We start from the raw sequence: 14,424 nt of genomic DNA on the forward strand, positions 1-14,424 counted from the left end.
TGCCTCTCTACTAGATATCAATGGGTCTTTACTAACTGGTCATGTACCACAGTCTTTTAAAGTAGCTGTAGTGAAACCTCTTCTTAAGAAGCCCACTCTGGATCCAGATGTGTTGGCTAACTACAGACCTATCTCTAACCTTCCCTTCCTCTCTATGATACTGGAGAAGGTAGTCGCAAACCAGTTGTGTGACTTTTTACATAACAATAGTTTATTTGAGAAGTTTCAGTCAGGATTTAGAAAACATCATAGTACAGAGACAGCACTGGTGACAATTACTAATGACCTTCTAGTTGCATCAGATAAAGGACTTGTCTCTGTACTGGTCTTGTTAGACCTTAGTGCAGCGTTTGACACCATTGACCATGACATCTTATTACAGAGACTAGACCAGTTGATTGGTATTAAAGGTACAGCACTAAGCTGGTTTAAGTCGTATTTATCAGATCGATCTCAGTTTGTATTTGTAAACGATGAGGCCTCGGTTACCACTGCCGTTCGCCATGGAGTTCCACAGGGTTCTGTGCTTGGACCAATTTTATTCACATTATATATGCTTCCTTTAGGCAATATTATCAGAAAACACGCCATAAACTTTCACTGTTATGCCGATGATACTCAACTATATCTGTCGATCAAGCCAGATGAAACCCACCAGGTCGCCAAACTTCAAGCGTGTCTTAAAGACATCAAAACCTGGATGACCTGCAACTTCCTGCTGCTGAACTCGGACAAGACTGAAGTTATTTTACTCGGACCAGAACACCTCAGAAATCAAGTATCTGATGATATGGTTTCTCTGGATGGCATCGCTCTGGCATCTACCACCACCGTAAGGAATCTCTGAGTTATTTTTGACCAGGACCTGTCCTTTGGCTCCCACGTGAAACAGATCTCAAGGACCGCCTTTTTTCACCCACGGAACATCTCAAAGATCCGGCACATCCTGTCTCAACGCGATGCAGAAACATTGATCCACGCATTTGTTACCTCAAGACTGGATTACTGTAACTCCGTTTTATCAGGCTGCCCTGGTAAATCCCTTGGATCTCTCCAACTGATTCAGAATGCTGCAGCTCGTGTACTAACGAGGACGCGGAAGAGAGATCACATTACTCCTGTACTAGCTGCTCTCCACTGGCTTCCTGTAAGATCGAGAATCATATTTAAAATCCTTCTCCTTACCTACAAAGATTCGTGGCTGCCTGGAACCAGGGGGAGGACCTCGGTCCTCCCCCTGGTTTCTCCTCCCACTGCCCCTGGGATGCCCCTCCTCTCTACCTCCTTCTGCTTAATGGGTCGTGGCTATCTGGATCATGGACCATGCCTACTACTCATTATATGAATCATTTCTGTCACATTCATGTAATGTGCTGTAACTCCGTTACGTTATTCATTCTGGCCACATGACATCTATTGCTTCTATCCATCCAGGGAGAGGGATCCTCCTCTGTTGCTCTCCCTCAGGTTTCTTCCACTTTTTTTCCCTGTGAAAGGGTTTTTACTATCTTTTTGGGGGAGTTTTTCCTGATCCGATGTGAGGTCCCGGGACAAGGATGTCATGTGTACAGATTGTAAAGCCCTCCGAGGCAAACTTGTATTTGTGATGTTGGGCTATATAAAATAAACTGAATTGAATTGAATTGAAATTGAATTGAATTGAATAATAAAGTTGGATTCTGTTCTAATCCTTGGAGATTTTAACCTTCATGTTGATGACAGCTCATCTTCCTCCGCAAAGGAACTTTTAACTTTGACTGAAGTTTTTAATTTTGAGCAACATGTTTCTGAGCCCACACACCAAAAAGGCCATATTTTAGACTTGGTTTTTACGCTTGGCCAAGACATTTCAAATGTGTCTGTACAGGACGTCCATTTGAGTGATCATTGTCTTGTTTTGTTTGACCTACACTTCAGCCCTGAGCCTAAGCCCTTAGAAGTTAGGTCTCAGAGGCGTGTTATCTCTGCTAATACTGGAGACAGTTTTTCTGCTATGTTTGACCCTCTTCTGTTCATGGATTGCCTCAAAGTGGACAATTTCATTCACTGTTTCACCAATCACTGTGTTAATATTCTGGATCAGGTGGCACCTGTTAAATCGAACTTGTCAATACAGAAAAAAGGGTGCTCTTGGGCAAATGAAGATACCCTGAGTCTGAAGAGACTATGCCGAAAGACTGAGCGTCTGTGGAAATCCACTAACCTTGAGGTGCACAGACTTTATCTCAGGGATCTTGTGTCCTCATACAATGAGATGGTGGAAAATGCCAGATCTGACTATATTCGTCAGCTGGTAGCAGTAAATAAGAAAAACCCTAAAGTGTTGTTTGACATGATCAATTTGCTTGTATGTCCTGCTGCTCCAATTACCCCTGTCTTTTGTGAAGCTGACAGCAATGCATTGTTGAGATTTTTCACTGACAAAATTAGGATGATCAAGGAGAAAATCCCTCCTCTTTTGTGTGGAACCCCTGCTGTCATTGAGCCTCCAGCTTGTGGTCCTCATTTAAGTCTGTGACTCTTGCTGATATCTCGGCACTGGTGTCCAAGATGAAACCCTCCTCTTGCTCATCCGACGTCCTTCCGTGTAGGCTCTTTGTGAAAGTGTTTGGTGTAATTGGCCCCTGGGTTACCAAAATGGTTAACCTCTCTCTTTCTACAGGTGTGTTTCCCAATACATTTAAGCATGCCATAGTGGAGCCGATGCTTAAAAAGACAGGCTTAGACCCGACTGACCTCAGTAATTTCAGGCCTATTTCAAAGCTTCCACTCTTGTCCAAGATCCTAGAGAAGGTGGTCGCTGAACAGCTGTCATTATTCCTGGATCAAAGTAACATCCATGAGACGTTTCAGTCTGGTTTCCGCAAACATCACTCTACAGAGACAGCCCTACTGAAAGTGTCCAGTGACATTATGATGTCTGCTGATTCGGGAAAGTGCACTGTTCTAGTTCTCTTAGATCTGTCCTCAGCTTTTGACACCATTGACCACCAGATCCTGCTGAGTAGACTGAGGGATGAGGTAGGGCTGTCAGGGTCAGTTTTACATTGGTTCTCGTCATACCTATCTGGGCGCAGCTTTAGTGTCACAGCTAATCAAATAAGGTCTGAGTCAGCAGATCTGTTGTGTGGAGTTCCTCAAGGTTCTGTTTTGGGGCCTGTATTATTCTTGTTATATTTGATCCCCTTGGGAAAAATCATCCAGAGATTTTCTGATGTTTCGTACCACGTTTGCTGATGATATTCAGCTTTACTGCTCTTTCAAGCCGACTGAGCTCCAGAGGCTAAATTCCTTAGTTCATTGCTTGATGGAGATAAAACAATGGCTAAGTGATAATACCTTGCAGCTAAATGTGGACAAAACAGAAACACTGGTTATTGCCCCTGATGACTTAATTCCAGGGATTAACCAGTACCTAGGTGACTTGGGCCAGTCTGTTAAACAGAGCCTAAGAAACCTCGGTGTTGTATTGGACAAAGACATGTCATTAGTGCAACACTGCAAACAGCTGACCAAAAATTGTTTTTTCCAGCTGAGGAACATCTCCAAACTTAGGAAAATGGTGTCACAAAATGATTTGGAGCTGATCATTCATGCATTTGTGTCTTCACGTTTAGACTACTGTAGTAGTTTATTTTCATGTCTAAACAAGAAGGAGCTGTCTCGTCTGCAGTTAGTGCAAAACTCTGCAGCGAGAATCCTGACCCGCTCTAATAGGAGGACACACATCTCCCCTACTCTCAAAGCACTTCATTGGCTGCCAGTTTCCTTTAGGATCAATTTTAACATTCTGGTTTTAACTTTTAGAGCTTTACATGGTCAGGCTCCACCGTACATCAATGATCTGATCCAGCCTTACACCCCAGCTCGGGCTCTGAGGTCTGTGGGTCAGAATCTGCTGATGGCTCCGCGCACCCGTTTCCGGACCAGAGGAGACCGATCTTTCCAGGCTGTTGCTCCCAGGCTTTGGAACGATCTTCCGCTCTCCCTGCGTTCAATGGAGTCTGTTGACTCCTTCAAAAAGAAACTCAAGACCCTTTGATTTGTCAAGGCTTTTGTTTAATTGCCTTGGGGCTGTTATGATCGTCATTGAGTTGTCTTGGCCTTTTTTTAAGTTAAATGTGTTTGTACTTCTTAATCTGTGTATTGTTTTATTGTAATTAGGAAGCGCCTTGTGACCCTGGTCTGCGAAAGGTGCTGTACAAATACATTTTACTTACTTACTTACATGTGATGCTCCAATAATCCTTTGGCGTGCAGAAATCTGACAGCATTTAGTTAGCGGTTCAGCCCTTGTTTACATATAATGGTTCACATGTTTTCCCCATACGGTGGGCGTGGTTTTCAGAGTGTGACACGCTGCGTGCTGTCTCTATGGAGGATGTTTTCATGTTGGACAACATGTTGTCTTCAGGTTAAATATGAAAAAAAGCTGCGGTTTACATCCTTAAATGTCAAATTGTTGCATATGAAGAAAAGGCTTGAAAAGGCAAAACAAAGTGTTGGTTGTTATGTAGTAGTCTCTTTTCAACTTGTGTGTTATTACAGCAAAACCCAGTTCTGTCTTCAGGTTAACCACATTTATCATTTCAAATAAAAGTTAAATTAGAAATGAGAAAAAGGCAAAGCAGTGTTAAGTCTTGACTTTGTATGTAAATCAGGGGCAACACTGAGATTTTAGGATAGAGAGCGTAACCCTCCATTTTAATGTGTTCCTATGTTGAGAATGTTGGGGTCACATGGACCGTGGACACACTGGTCAGCTTCTGCTCTGCCGCAGAGAGGCCAGGAGGAGGGGCAGCAGGTTGAGGGCCGGGCGAGGCTCCTGCACCCCGAGGGCCACCAGAGCCCCGGCCAGGAGAGAGGTCACCCTGGGCAGGACAGGGGGCGGATCCGGCATCACCTGCAACACAGAGGTCAGTCAGACAGGAAGCTCAGGACATACGACAGAGGTCAGACAGGAAGCTCAGGACATACGACAGAGGTCAGACAGGAAGCTCAGGACATACGACACAGAGGTCAGACAGGAAGCTCAGGACATACGACACAGAGGTCAGACAGGAAGCTCAGGACATACGACACAGAGGTCAGACAGGAAGCTCAGGACATACGACACAGAGGTCAGACAGGAAGCTCAGGACATACGACACAGAGGTCAGACAGGAAGCTCAGGACATACGACACAGAGGTCAGACAGGAAGCTCAGGACATACGACACAGAGGTCCAGCTCATCTTCTGTTGGACTTTAGTGATTAAAACAAACAGAATAACTTTGTTGATGAAAAAAACAGCTTGATCTTCATCAAGAAGAATGAAATAAAGTATTGGTCGTTCCTTTCATTTCACGACTAAAATGTAACGACATAAATTAAATCTTGGTTCTTTCCGCCCTGATGAGTAACGACGAGGCGTTGAGCCTTTCAAGAACAGCATCTTCACTGTTTGCTCTCCGCTTGCTGCAGGACCACAAAGGAAGATGATGAGGATGCTCGTCCTTCACAATGCAGTTCAAAGTCCTTCTTGTTGGATCCCTTCATCAAAAGCCATTACAGTATGAATCTGCCTGAGAAAACTGACAAATCGACCGACTTCTACTGCCTTTATGTTGACTAAAACTAAAAAGATTAAAATGTGACTTTATAATAACAATCATTTTCAATAAGCAACTAAGTTTGAAAGGACCGTACTCCTCCATATCTCTACGATGCTCTGAATCCCATACATTGCACCTTTCAAAGACATGGTGGTAACACTTAGATAAAGTATCAGGAACTCCTTACGGTTGGTCCAACAACGATTGCTGAAACCTTGTGAAGCAGCCAACATGTCCCTCAAAGCATGACACTGCTGCTTACCTTTTCAACCTTATGACAGTGTATGAGTCCATCCGGTCCAATGTAAAAAGTAGAGAATGCATCATATGACCTACAACAGAGGACAAACACTTAATAAGACAAAGGCTTTTAAATCGGTGCTAAAAACAAAACCCCCTTCTTAGATCAAAGCTCGTAGCAGCCGTGTTACCTGTACAGGTGAGACTTGTCCTTGCGGTAGAAGCGCAGCAGCAGAGAGTAGAAGGGAAGCCCCCTGACCCTCCAGCGGGCCTTAATGGTCCCGTCCTCCGTGTGCTTGGTGAGCTTCAGCACCTCCAGGCGAGCCTTGGCGTGGTAACACAGACACAGGAGGCGCCACAGGGAGAGCGTGAGCTGGTACACCGTACGGCCTCTGACCAACACACACAGCAACACCGGGTCACACCTCTACAGCACTTCATCAGAGCAGAACCGGGGCTGTCATAAGTACCACCAAACCTGAAGAGCAGCAGTACCTGGTCTTGGTGTTGATGAGCCCGTTGATGAATTCCATATCATTCGAGTACATGCTGTAGTCATGGTTCTTCATAAAGAAACTTGGAAGCTGCAAAACAAGATTGAGGGACAGTTGTATGATGAGCTACCACCTTGGTACCGTATGTGCTGCCACAATGTAAAGCTTGATAGCAGGACGAGCGCATCACGAGCAGCCTTTCATTCATCTTTTATGGCAATGCCTCTGGCCGACTATTCCCTTATACTCTAACACTATATGAAGTTATTCTGGGACTCGAACAGCACCGTCACTCGTTTACCCTCCGACCCTTAAAGATAAGTTTGGCCTTTTCCCTTCTGTAGCTGTCATAAGGACATACAGTAGAGTGCATTGAGAAGATAGAGCAACGGGTGTGGTGACTATTTATACACTCAATGCCAGCTGAGCCAATCACAGTGGAGCATAACTACATAAGAACACTTCCAGAATAAAAGGAGCCAGAGATAGAATATCTTATACATAGCCCAGCATTGTGGCAGCAGCCTGGTGTCACTGGCTTGAGACTGGAAAATTGAAGACCGTGTACAATGAGCGTGGGAATCAAGAGGCCCAATATACCGTACTGCCATGATACTAATGTCACAATACAATCTTACTGCGATCCTAGTATTGTTACATATATTGCAATATATAGCAATTTATTAACTTTTTAACTTGCAGTTTGTCTGTTTTTCACTTTCATCATTTTATTGCAGCGCTGCACTTTTCAAATCAGAGGCTGCATTTATAAATAATCTTTCCACATGTATGAATCATATTCACTATAATATATATCATTATTATTTGTCGCAGATTTGTCCTGCTTCCCTCAAGTAGCAGCAGGGATTTAATGAAGTGAAGGAGAAGCTTTACAGACAGTATAAAGCAGATACTGTAAATATCACCCATATTTACTCTCAGATCAATTGACAACATTAAACATTTGCTGATTTATGATGCATCTGATGGTTGGAAAATGCTGAATTAAACGTTCTTTTAACATTTTCAGCATAGGTATTTATTTGGTTTGGCCTGTTCTCAGAGCCGTGCTCTGGCTGCTCAACACCTCGACGTTGAACTGATTCAAACAATCCTACAACAGAATTACAGCCAGTGAACAAAAAACATTTGGAGAACAAAAAATACAAATGAAATCTCAAACAGTGCACTGTCCGTATACAGAAGAAATAAATAAATAAATAAACACAAATAAAAAAGGTTGTTATTGACATTGGACTTGATAAAAGTGCTGACACCGTGCTTTGTTATGTGTGCTTCATGTTACAGGGTGTTTGCGTGTAGAAGTCACAGTGCAACTTGTACTTATCCACACACAGTGTGCACTCTTACCTCTATCCTCAGCCTTTCATACATCAGGGCCAGCTTCTCCTCCTCCTCACTGTGTCTCTGCGTACGGCGCCCCTCTCTCTCTGCATGGCTGCACAGAGAGGTGGATGGCAGCAGAGGCAGCTCCAAAGGCTTGTGGTCAAGTTCAATATCCTGCCTGGAGTTCAGCCTGCTGTCAGCTGCCAGCTGTGTGGCTGGGCAATGGAAACAATAGAAGTGGGAGCCATACATGAAGGGTGCAGGACACCCCTCTGCTTCAAAGAGGCTCCTGAAACAGCCATGTTCTCTCTTCAAAGCATTTACACTGTTTCTCTTGAAGCTGTCGACGCTGATGTCGTCCTCTCTGCTGCCATCCACTGTGGTCAACAGGAAGGGGAACTCGCTGGACTGGTGGGGCCCAGGAGTGAGGCCCTCTCCTGGTTTGCTGTGACCCAGCAGAGGGATCTCCAGCAGGGTGTGGAGGCCGTCGGACTCGCCCTGTCGCACGAGCACACACACGCTGAGAGACTCCCAGTCTTCCTCGTGGTAACCGCCTGCCTGAGGCTGGCTAGCATGGTGGAACGGATGGGACAGGACCGACGGCTTGATGCTCTGATATCTCAGGCTGTTGGGGGGCACCAAGGCCCATGATGCACTGCTCCGGGGGCGGGTCTGACGGGTCCACTGCCAGTCCACTGCCTGAAGGAGCAATGAAGACATGGTGAGATGGATTTACCAGTAAAACGCTTGGTTTTCATTACAATAGTCTCACATTTTGAGTAATCAGAATCACATTTAGTCGCCAAGTATGTGAACACAATGTACACAAAAATGTAGGTGTATGCAGTGTTGAGGTAGTTACTCAGAAAAAGTAACTAGTTACAAGTTACTAGTTACTTCTGAAAATTGTAACTAGATTACTTTACTAGTTACTGCATTTGAAAAGTAACTTCACTACTAGTTACTTTACTTTCCTTTTTTTTTCAAGCAAATGTCCAAATTAACCGCAAAGATACCTGGACAAACATCATGGCCCTTTCATCACTTTATGTTCGATGTTCAATAAAGGGCATCTCTTAGCCTTTCCACACAGTGTATTGTAATTGTAAACATGTAAAACAAAATGGCATATAAAACTCAGCCATTAACTTGAACGAACATTAACCCTGTTCACACTGTCTGACCAAAGAAATATGCCTCACTTTAAAATCCACAAACAACAGGATCCAAGAGGCTGTGTATGGTGGGGACATTCAGGTCAAACAGCATAACACATTGAAAACAGGCTTTTGGAAACATGAGACCCCACTAAACCAAATGTTTAAGAACAAAACCAGCTTGTTATAGGAATCATTGTAGTGGTTTAAGAAAGATAGAAAAATTAATGGCACTTTTTCCCATAAAATAGAAACAGAAATGCAATTAAATAAACAGAAAATCCACTTCATCGTTGCCTAAATAAACAGAAAGTGCACTATATCCTATGAAGTTTATCATTTTTCTCTATTCTTCAAAATAGCGATTGTATCGCATGAGTAAAAGTCTCTGGAATCTTTTATCCGACAGCCTGTTCCTCCTTGGGGTCAGAACAATACTGCCCAGGCTGAAAGCCTTTCCACAGTGTTGTAACTTGTTTTATTACATGATTTACTCTTATTGTGAAGAGCATGTAAGCAGGAAGTGCTTTTACTTTGAAGGCATAAAGTACAGTGATACGTGCTTGTTGACGCTAACTAATGTTGATGTTACGTGTGGAAAATATATACATGTCTGGTGCAAGAGCGCGTTCTCAATGCTTTAACAGTTGTAATACTGCAGTTCACCAGTAGAGGGATTCCGTTCATACAGACGTGTCTTGTCCTCATTAGAAGCTCAGGTGCACTTGATGGTATTGAGTGTTGTATTGCTTTGCAATATCCTTAATCCTAGGGAACCTGGAGAGAACCTCCCAGTTGGATCCGGGCTCTCCGTCTCCGTCTCCTCCATTCCCCGCTTCCCTCCTTCTACGCACCAGCAGCTACGTCACTCAAATCACTCAGATGGAGTTCTGTGATAGGCTGTTCATCAGGAAGTGTCGTGTGACTCGCGCGCCGCTAAAAGAGAACTTTTCGGACTGTACAAATGTCTTGAGTAACGTAGGAACGCTGAGGTCTACTGAGACCTTACTGAGGTTTACTGAGGTCTAGTAAAGTAGTGTAGTTACCAATATTTTGAGTGTAATGCGTTACTTTACTTCGCTACCTATAATAGTAATTACGTTACTGTAATCCGTTACTTTGTAACTCGTTACCCCCAACACTGGATGTATGTAAAAATATATATGCCCGACGATAAGAAGTAAACCAGATTGCTCCATCAGACAAAAAAAGAAGTATCACTTTGTTAGAAAAATTTAAATAAAGTTATGCAAAAAATAACTAATATTGAGTTCAATTCATGCTCAATGTTGAGCTGAGATCTGTATGAGAGATGCAACAGCAGAAAAAACGACCTCACGCAAAATGCCAAGAATCGGCGAGTCGCGGATACGCAAGCGTGACCTGTTAACGGTGAACATTTAAAATCAGCATTTTCTCTTGCGCTTTTGGAAGAATATTTCCAGAGCCTCTCGATATGCAAATGATCCATTAATCTAGGGAGTCATCCAAAATGGATTCTGGCATGAGACTGTAATAATGAAGTGACTATGTAGACTGTAATGATGAAGTGACTCTGTAGACTGTAATGATGAAGTGACTATGTAGACTGTAATAATGAAGTGACTATGTAGACTGTAATGATGAAGTGACTATGTAGACTGTAATGATGAAGTGACTATGTAGACTGTAATGATGAAGTGACTATGTAGACTGTAATAATGAAGTGACTATGTAGACTGTAATAATGAAGTGACTATGTAGACTGTAATGATGAAGTGACTATGTAGACTGTAATGATGAAGTGACTATGTAGACTGTAATGATGAAGTGACTATGTAGACTGTAATGATGAAGTGACTATGTAGACTGTAATAATGAAGTGACTATGTAGACTGTAATGATGAAGTGACTATGTAGACTGTAATAATGAAGTGACTATGTAGACTGTAATAATGAAGTGACTATGTAGACTGTAATGATGAAGTGACTATGTAGACTGTAATGATGAAGTGACTATGTAGACTGTAATGATGAAGTGACTATGTAGACTGTAATAATGAAGTGACTATGTAGACTGTAATGATGAAGTGACTATGTAGACTGTAATAATGAAGTGACTATGTAGACTGTAATAATGAAGTGACTATGTAGACTGTAATGATGAAGTGACTATGTAGACTGTAATGATGAAGTGACTATGTAGACTGTAATGATGAAGTGACTCTGTAGACTGTAACAATGACGTGACTATGGAGACTGTAATGATGAAGTGACTATGTAGACTGTAATGATGAAGTGACTATGTAGACTGTAACAATGACGTGACTATGGAGACTGTAATGATGAAGTGACTATGTAGACTGTAATGATGAAGTGACTATGTAGACTGTAATAATGAAGTGACTATGTAGACTGTAATGATGAAGTGACTGTAGACTGTAATGATGAAGTGACTGTAGACTGTAATGATGAAGTGACTGTAGACTGTAATGATGAAGTGACTATGTAGACTGTAATAATGAAGTGACTGTAGACTGTAATGATGAAGTGACTGTAGACTGTAATGATGAAGTGACTGTAGACTGTAATGATGAAGTGACTCTGTAGACTGTAACAATGACGTGACTATGGAGACTGTAATGATGAAGTGACTGTAGACTGTAATGATGAAGTGACTGTAGACTGTAATGATGAAGTGACTCTGTAGACTGTAACAATGACGTGACTATGGAGACTGTAATGATGAAGTGACTGTAGACTGTAATGATGAAGTGACTATGTAGACTGTAATAATGAAGTGACTATGGAGACTGTCATGATGAAGTGACTGTAGACTGTAATAATGAAGTGACTATGTAGACTGTAATAATGAAGTGACTGTAGACTGTAATGATGAAGTGACTATGTAGACTGTAATAATGAAGTGACTATGTAGACTGTAATAATGAAGTGACTATGTAGACTGTAATAATGAAGTGACTATGTAGACTGTAATAATGAAGTGACTATGTAGACTGTAATAATGACGTGACTATGTAGACTGTAATAATGAAGTGACTGTAGACTGTAGTAATGAAGTGACTGTAGACTGTAATAATGAAGTGACTGTAGACTGTAATGATGAAGTGACTATGTAGACTGTAATGATGAAGTGACTATGGAGACTGTAATGATGAAGTGACTATGTAGACTGTAATAATGAAGTGACTATGTAGACTCTAATAATGACGTGACTATGGAGACTGTAATGATGAAGTGACTGTAGACTGTAATGATGAAGTGACTATGTAGACTGTAATAATGAAGTGACTATGGAGACTGTAATGATGAAGTAACTGTAGACTGTAATAATGAAGTGACTATATAGACTGTAATAATGAAGTGACTGTAGACTGTAGTAATGAAGTGACTGTAGACTGTAATAATGAAGTGACTGTAGACTGTAATAATGAAGTGACTGTAGACTGTAATGATGAAGTGACTGTAGACTGTAATAATGAAGTGACTGTAGACTGTAGTAATGAAGTGACTGTAGACTGTAATAACGAAGTGACTGTAGACTGTAATGATGAAGTGACTGTAGACTGTAGTAATGAAGTGACTGTAGACTGTAGTAATGAAGTGACTGTAGACTGTAATAATGACGTGACTGTAGACTGTAGTAATGAAGTGACTGTAGACTGTAATGATGAAGTGACTGTAGACTGTAGTAATGAAGTGACTGTACACTGTAATAATGAAGTGACTATGTAGACTGTAATAATGAAGTGACTGTAGACTGTAGTAATGAAGTGACTGTAGACTGTAATAATGAAGTGACTGTAGACTGTAGTAATGAAGTGACTGTAGACTGTAGTAATGAAGTGACTGTAGACTGTAGTAATGAAGTGACTGTAGACTGTAATAATGAAGTGACTGTAGACTGTAGTAATGAAGTGACTATGTAGACTCTAATGCAAACAGCTCAGTTTGTCAGGTGCAACATTTATGACAGTGTTGGTCAGCTCGTCCCATTTTGCTGCAAAACTTTATCTTATAAGATCAAATATGTTGACAGTTTTCCTTTGGGGACAATTTACTGTTGAAAAAGGGAATAAATCACAATACTCAATGTATCGCAGTATGGTGATAATATCGCAGTATTGTGATAACATCAAAGAAAGAAGAAATAATAGCAAAGAAAGAAGCAGACTACCCGACTGAGACTCCAGCTCTGTTCTCCGGTGGCTCGCCTTCTGCCATGGCTGCGGATACAGCCCACCCAGAAGGCCACGCCCCCTCTGCTCACAGCCATTCAGCACAGGGCCGAGGCCACCCGGTCACCAGCGGAGCATCACCTCAAAGACACACCTTGTGACGGACGACTCCAACTACAGCAGACGGCTGTCGACCTCCGACCTGAGACGGCAGAGAAAAGAGGGACGGCCTTATGAATGCTTCATAATCTGCTCCAAGCTACCACATAGAAGGCTGTTGACAACTGATAATCAGTCTTTTATTAAGCAAACGTGTTAAACAGTTGGATATCGAGCTGCATCTGGTTAGCAGATTAATCCATAGATGATCAACTTTTTTCACAATTGTATATACTTTCATTTAATGTTATTCTAGCTGAAAGATTTGGATCTGGGTCTTCTGCTCAGCCGAGAGCACATGACCTGTAGAGACCACACGTTCATAATCAGAGTCCATGCTGACAGGCTGACTCACCGGGCGACCAGATCCAACAGAAGGGTCCTCTAACGCCAGAAGGGAAAGGTCCAGTGAATCACTCCTGCAGAGTTACCTGGTGAGGTGTGAAGGGCATGGCGTGCTGGAGACCTTCATCTAGTGAGCAGAGAGAATACACTGAAGGGGTGTGACGCGTTCAAATGCTCCCTGATCAACGAGTGCTGCTCGTTTCTAGTCAACACCCCGAATGAGCGCAGTGAAGAACTTATGTTTGATTAAATTGCACTAATAGGTGAACATGATTCAGGCTACGAGTCATCCCATTAGATTGATTAAAGTGAAACTGGAAACAGCTGCATTCTGGCTGCTACTGGTCCCTTCCGGTCCCGTTGGTGGGCCACGGTGCCTTAACAAACACACACGGGGCTCCAAGTGTCTACGTCACGTGTTGACATTACCTGCAGTGACGTGAGCTCGCGCTGGCTGCAGAACTTCACAGGCAATGATAGCCGCTAGCTTACTCGGCTAACTAGCTACCAGCTAGTAGCAGGCGAACCCCCGGCCTGGCAACCGTCCCTGTAATGACCCGGATGAACCCCAGCGCCCACAGGATCCCGTCTCCAGGAGCCCGTCCCCGGCGCAGGGTTACTGCTGTAGTCCTGGTAGCGTAACGCGAGCAATGAGACAGGAGCGTCAACGCGAGCTCACCTACACGAATGTCATCCCAGCGATGAGTGCCCTTGCCGGCCAGACGCGCGTTACGCAGCACGTCGTAATGCTGCCTTCACTAGGGTGGGAAATACGGGTACTCTCTCAGTCAAGGCTATGTCAATCATTTGCAACAACATTGGTTTTAATGAAGTCTTATTTGTGTGCATTGGTGAGTTAGAGAGAGAGAGAGAGAGAGAGAGAGAGAGAGAGAGAGAGAGAGAGAGAGAG

General features: G+C 42.8%; 1 protein-coding gene across 1 annotated transcript; it reads right to left on the reverse strand.

Annotated features, from left to right (window-relative positions):
- Positions 1-4,156: 4,156 nt before the first annotated feature.
- cUnh6orf136 (chromosome Un C6orf136 homolog) lies at positions 4,157-14,188 on the reverse strand. The gene is made up of 8 exons (XM_079231842.1): positions 13,944-14,188; positions 13,525-13,641; positions 13,010-13,212; positions 7,700-8,374; positions 6,330-6,418; positions 6,026-6,226; positions 5,857-5,926; positions 4,157-4,903 (listed from the first exon to the last, which is right to left on the reverse strand). The coding sequence occupies exons 3-8, from the start codon at positions 13,106-13,108 to the stop codon at positions 4,760-4,762; spliced, it is 1,278 nt and encodes a 425-aa protein (XP_079087968.1). The 5' UTR covers positions 13,109-13,212; positions 13,525-13,641; positions 13,944-14,188; the 3' UTR covers positions 4,157-4,759.
- Positions 14,189-14,424: the final 236 nt, after the last annotated feature.

This window comes from Taurulus bubalis (genome assembly GCF_910589615.1).
Source record: "Taurulus bubalis genome assembly, chromosome: 16".
Classification (NCBI taxonomy): Eukaryota; Metazoa; Chordata; class Actinopteri; order Perciformes; family Cottidae; genus Taurulus; species Taurulus bubalis.

What these genes read in the sequence shown, in the direction of transcription:
- cUnh6orf136 (XM_079231842.1), bottom strand. Translation starts at nt 13,108, where the DNA reads ATGGCTGTGAGCAGAGGGGGCGTGGCCTTCTGGGTGGGCTGTATCCGC. An exon ending in ATGAAAGGCTGAGGATAGAG is followed by an intron (nt 6,419 to 7,699) that starts GTAAGAGTGCAC and finishes CTTGTTTTGCAG; the next exon opens with CTTCCAAGTTTCTTTATGAA. An exon ending in GACAAGTCTCACCTGTACAG is followed by an intron (nt 5,927 to 6,025) that starts GTAACACGGCTG and finishes CCTCTGTTGTAG; the next exon opens with GTCATATGATGCATTCTCTA.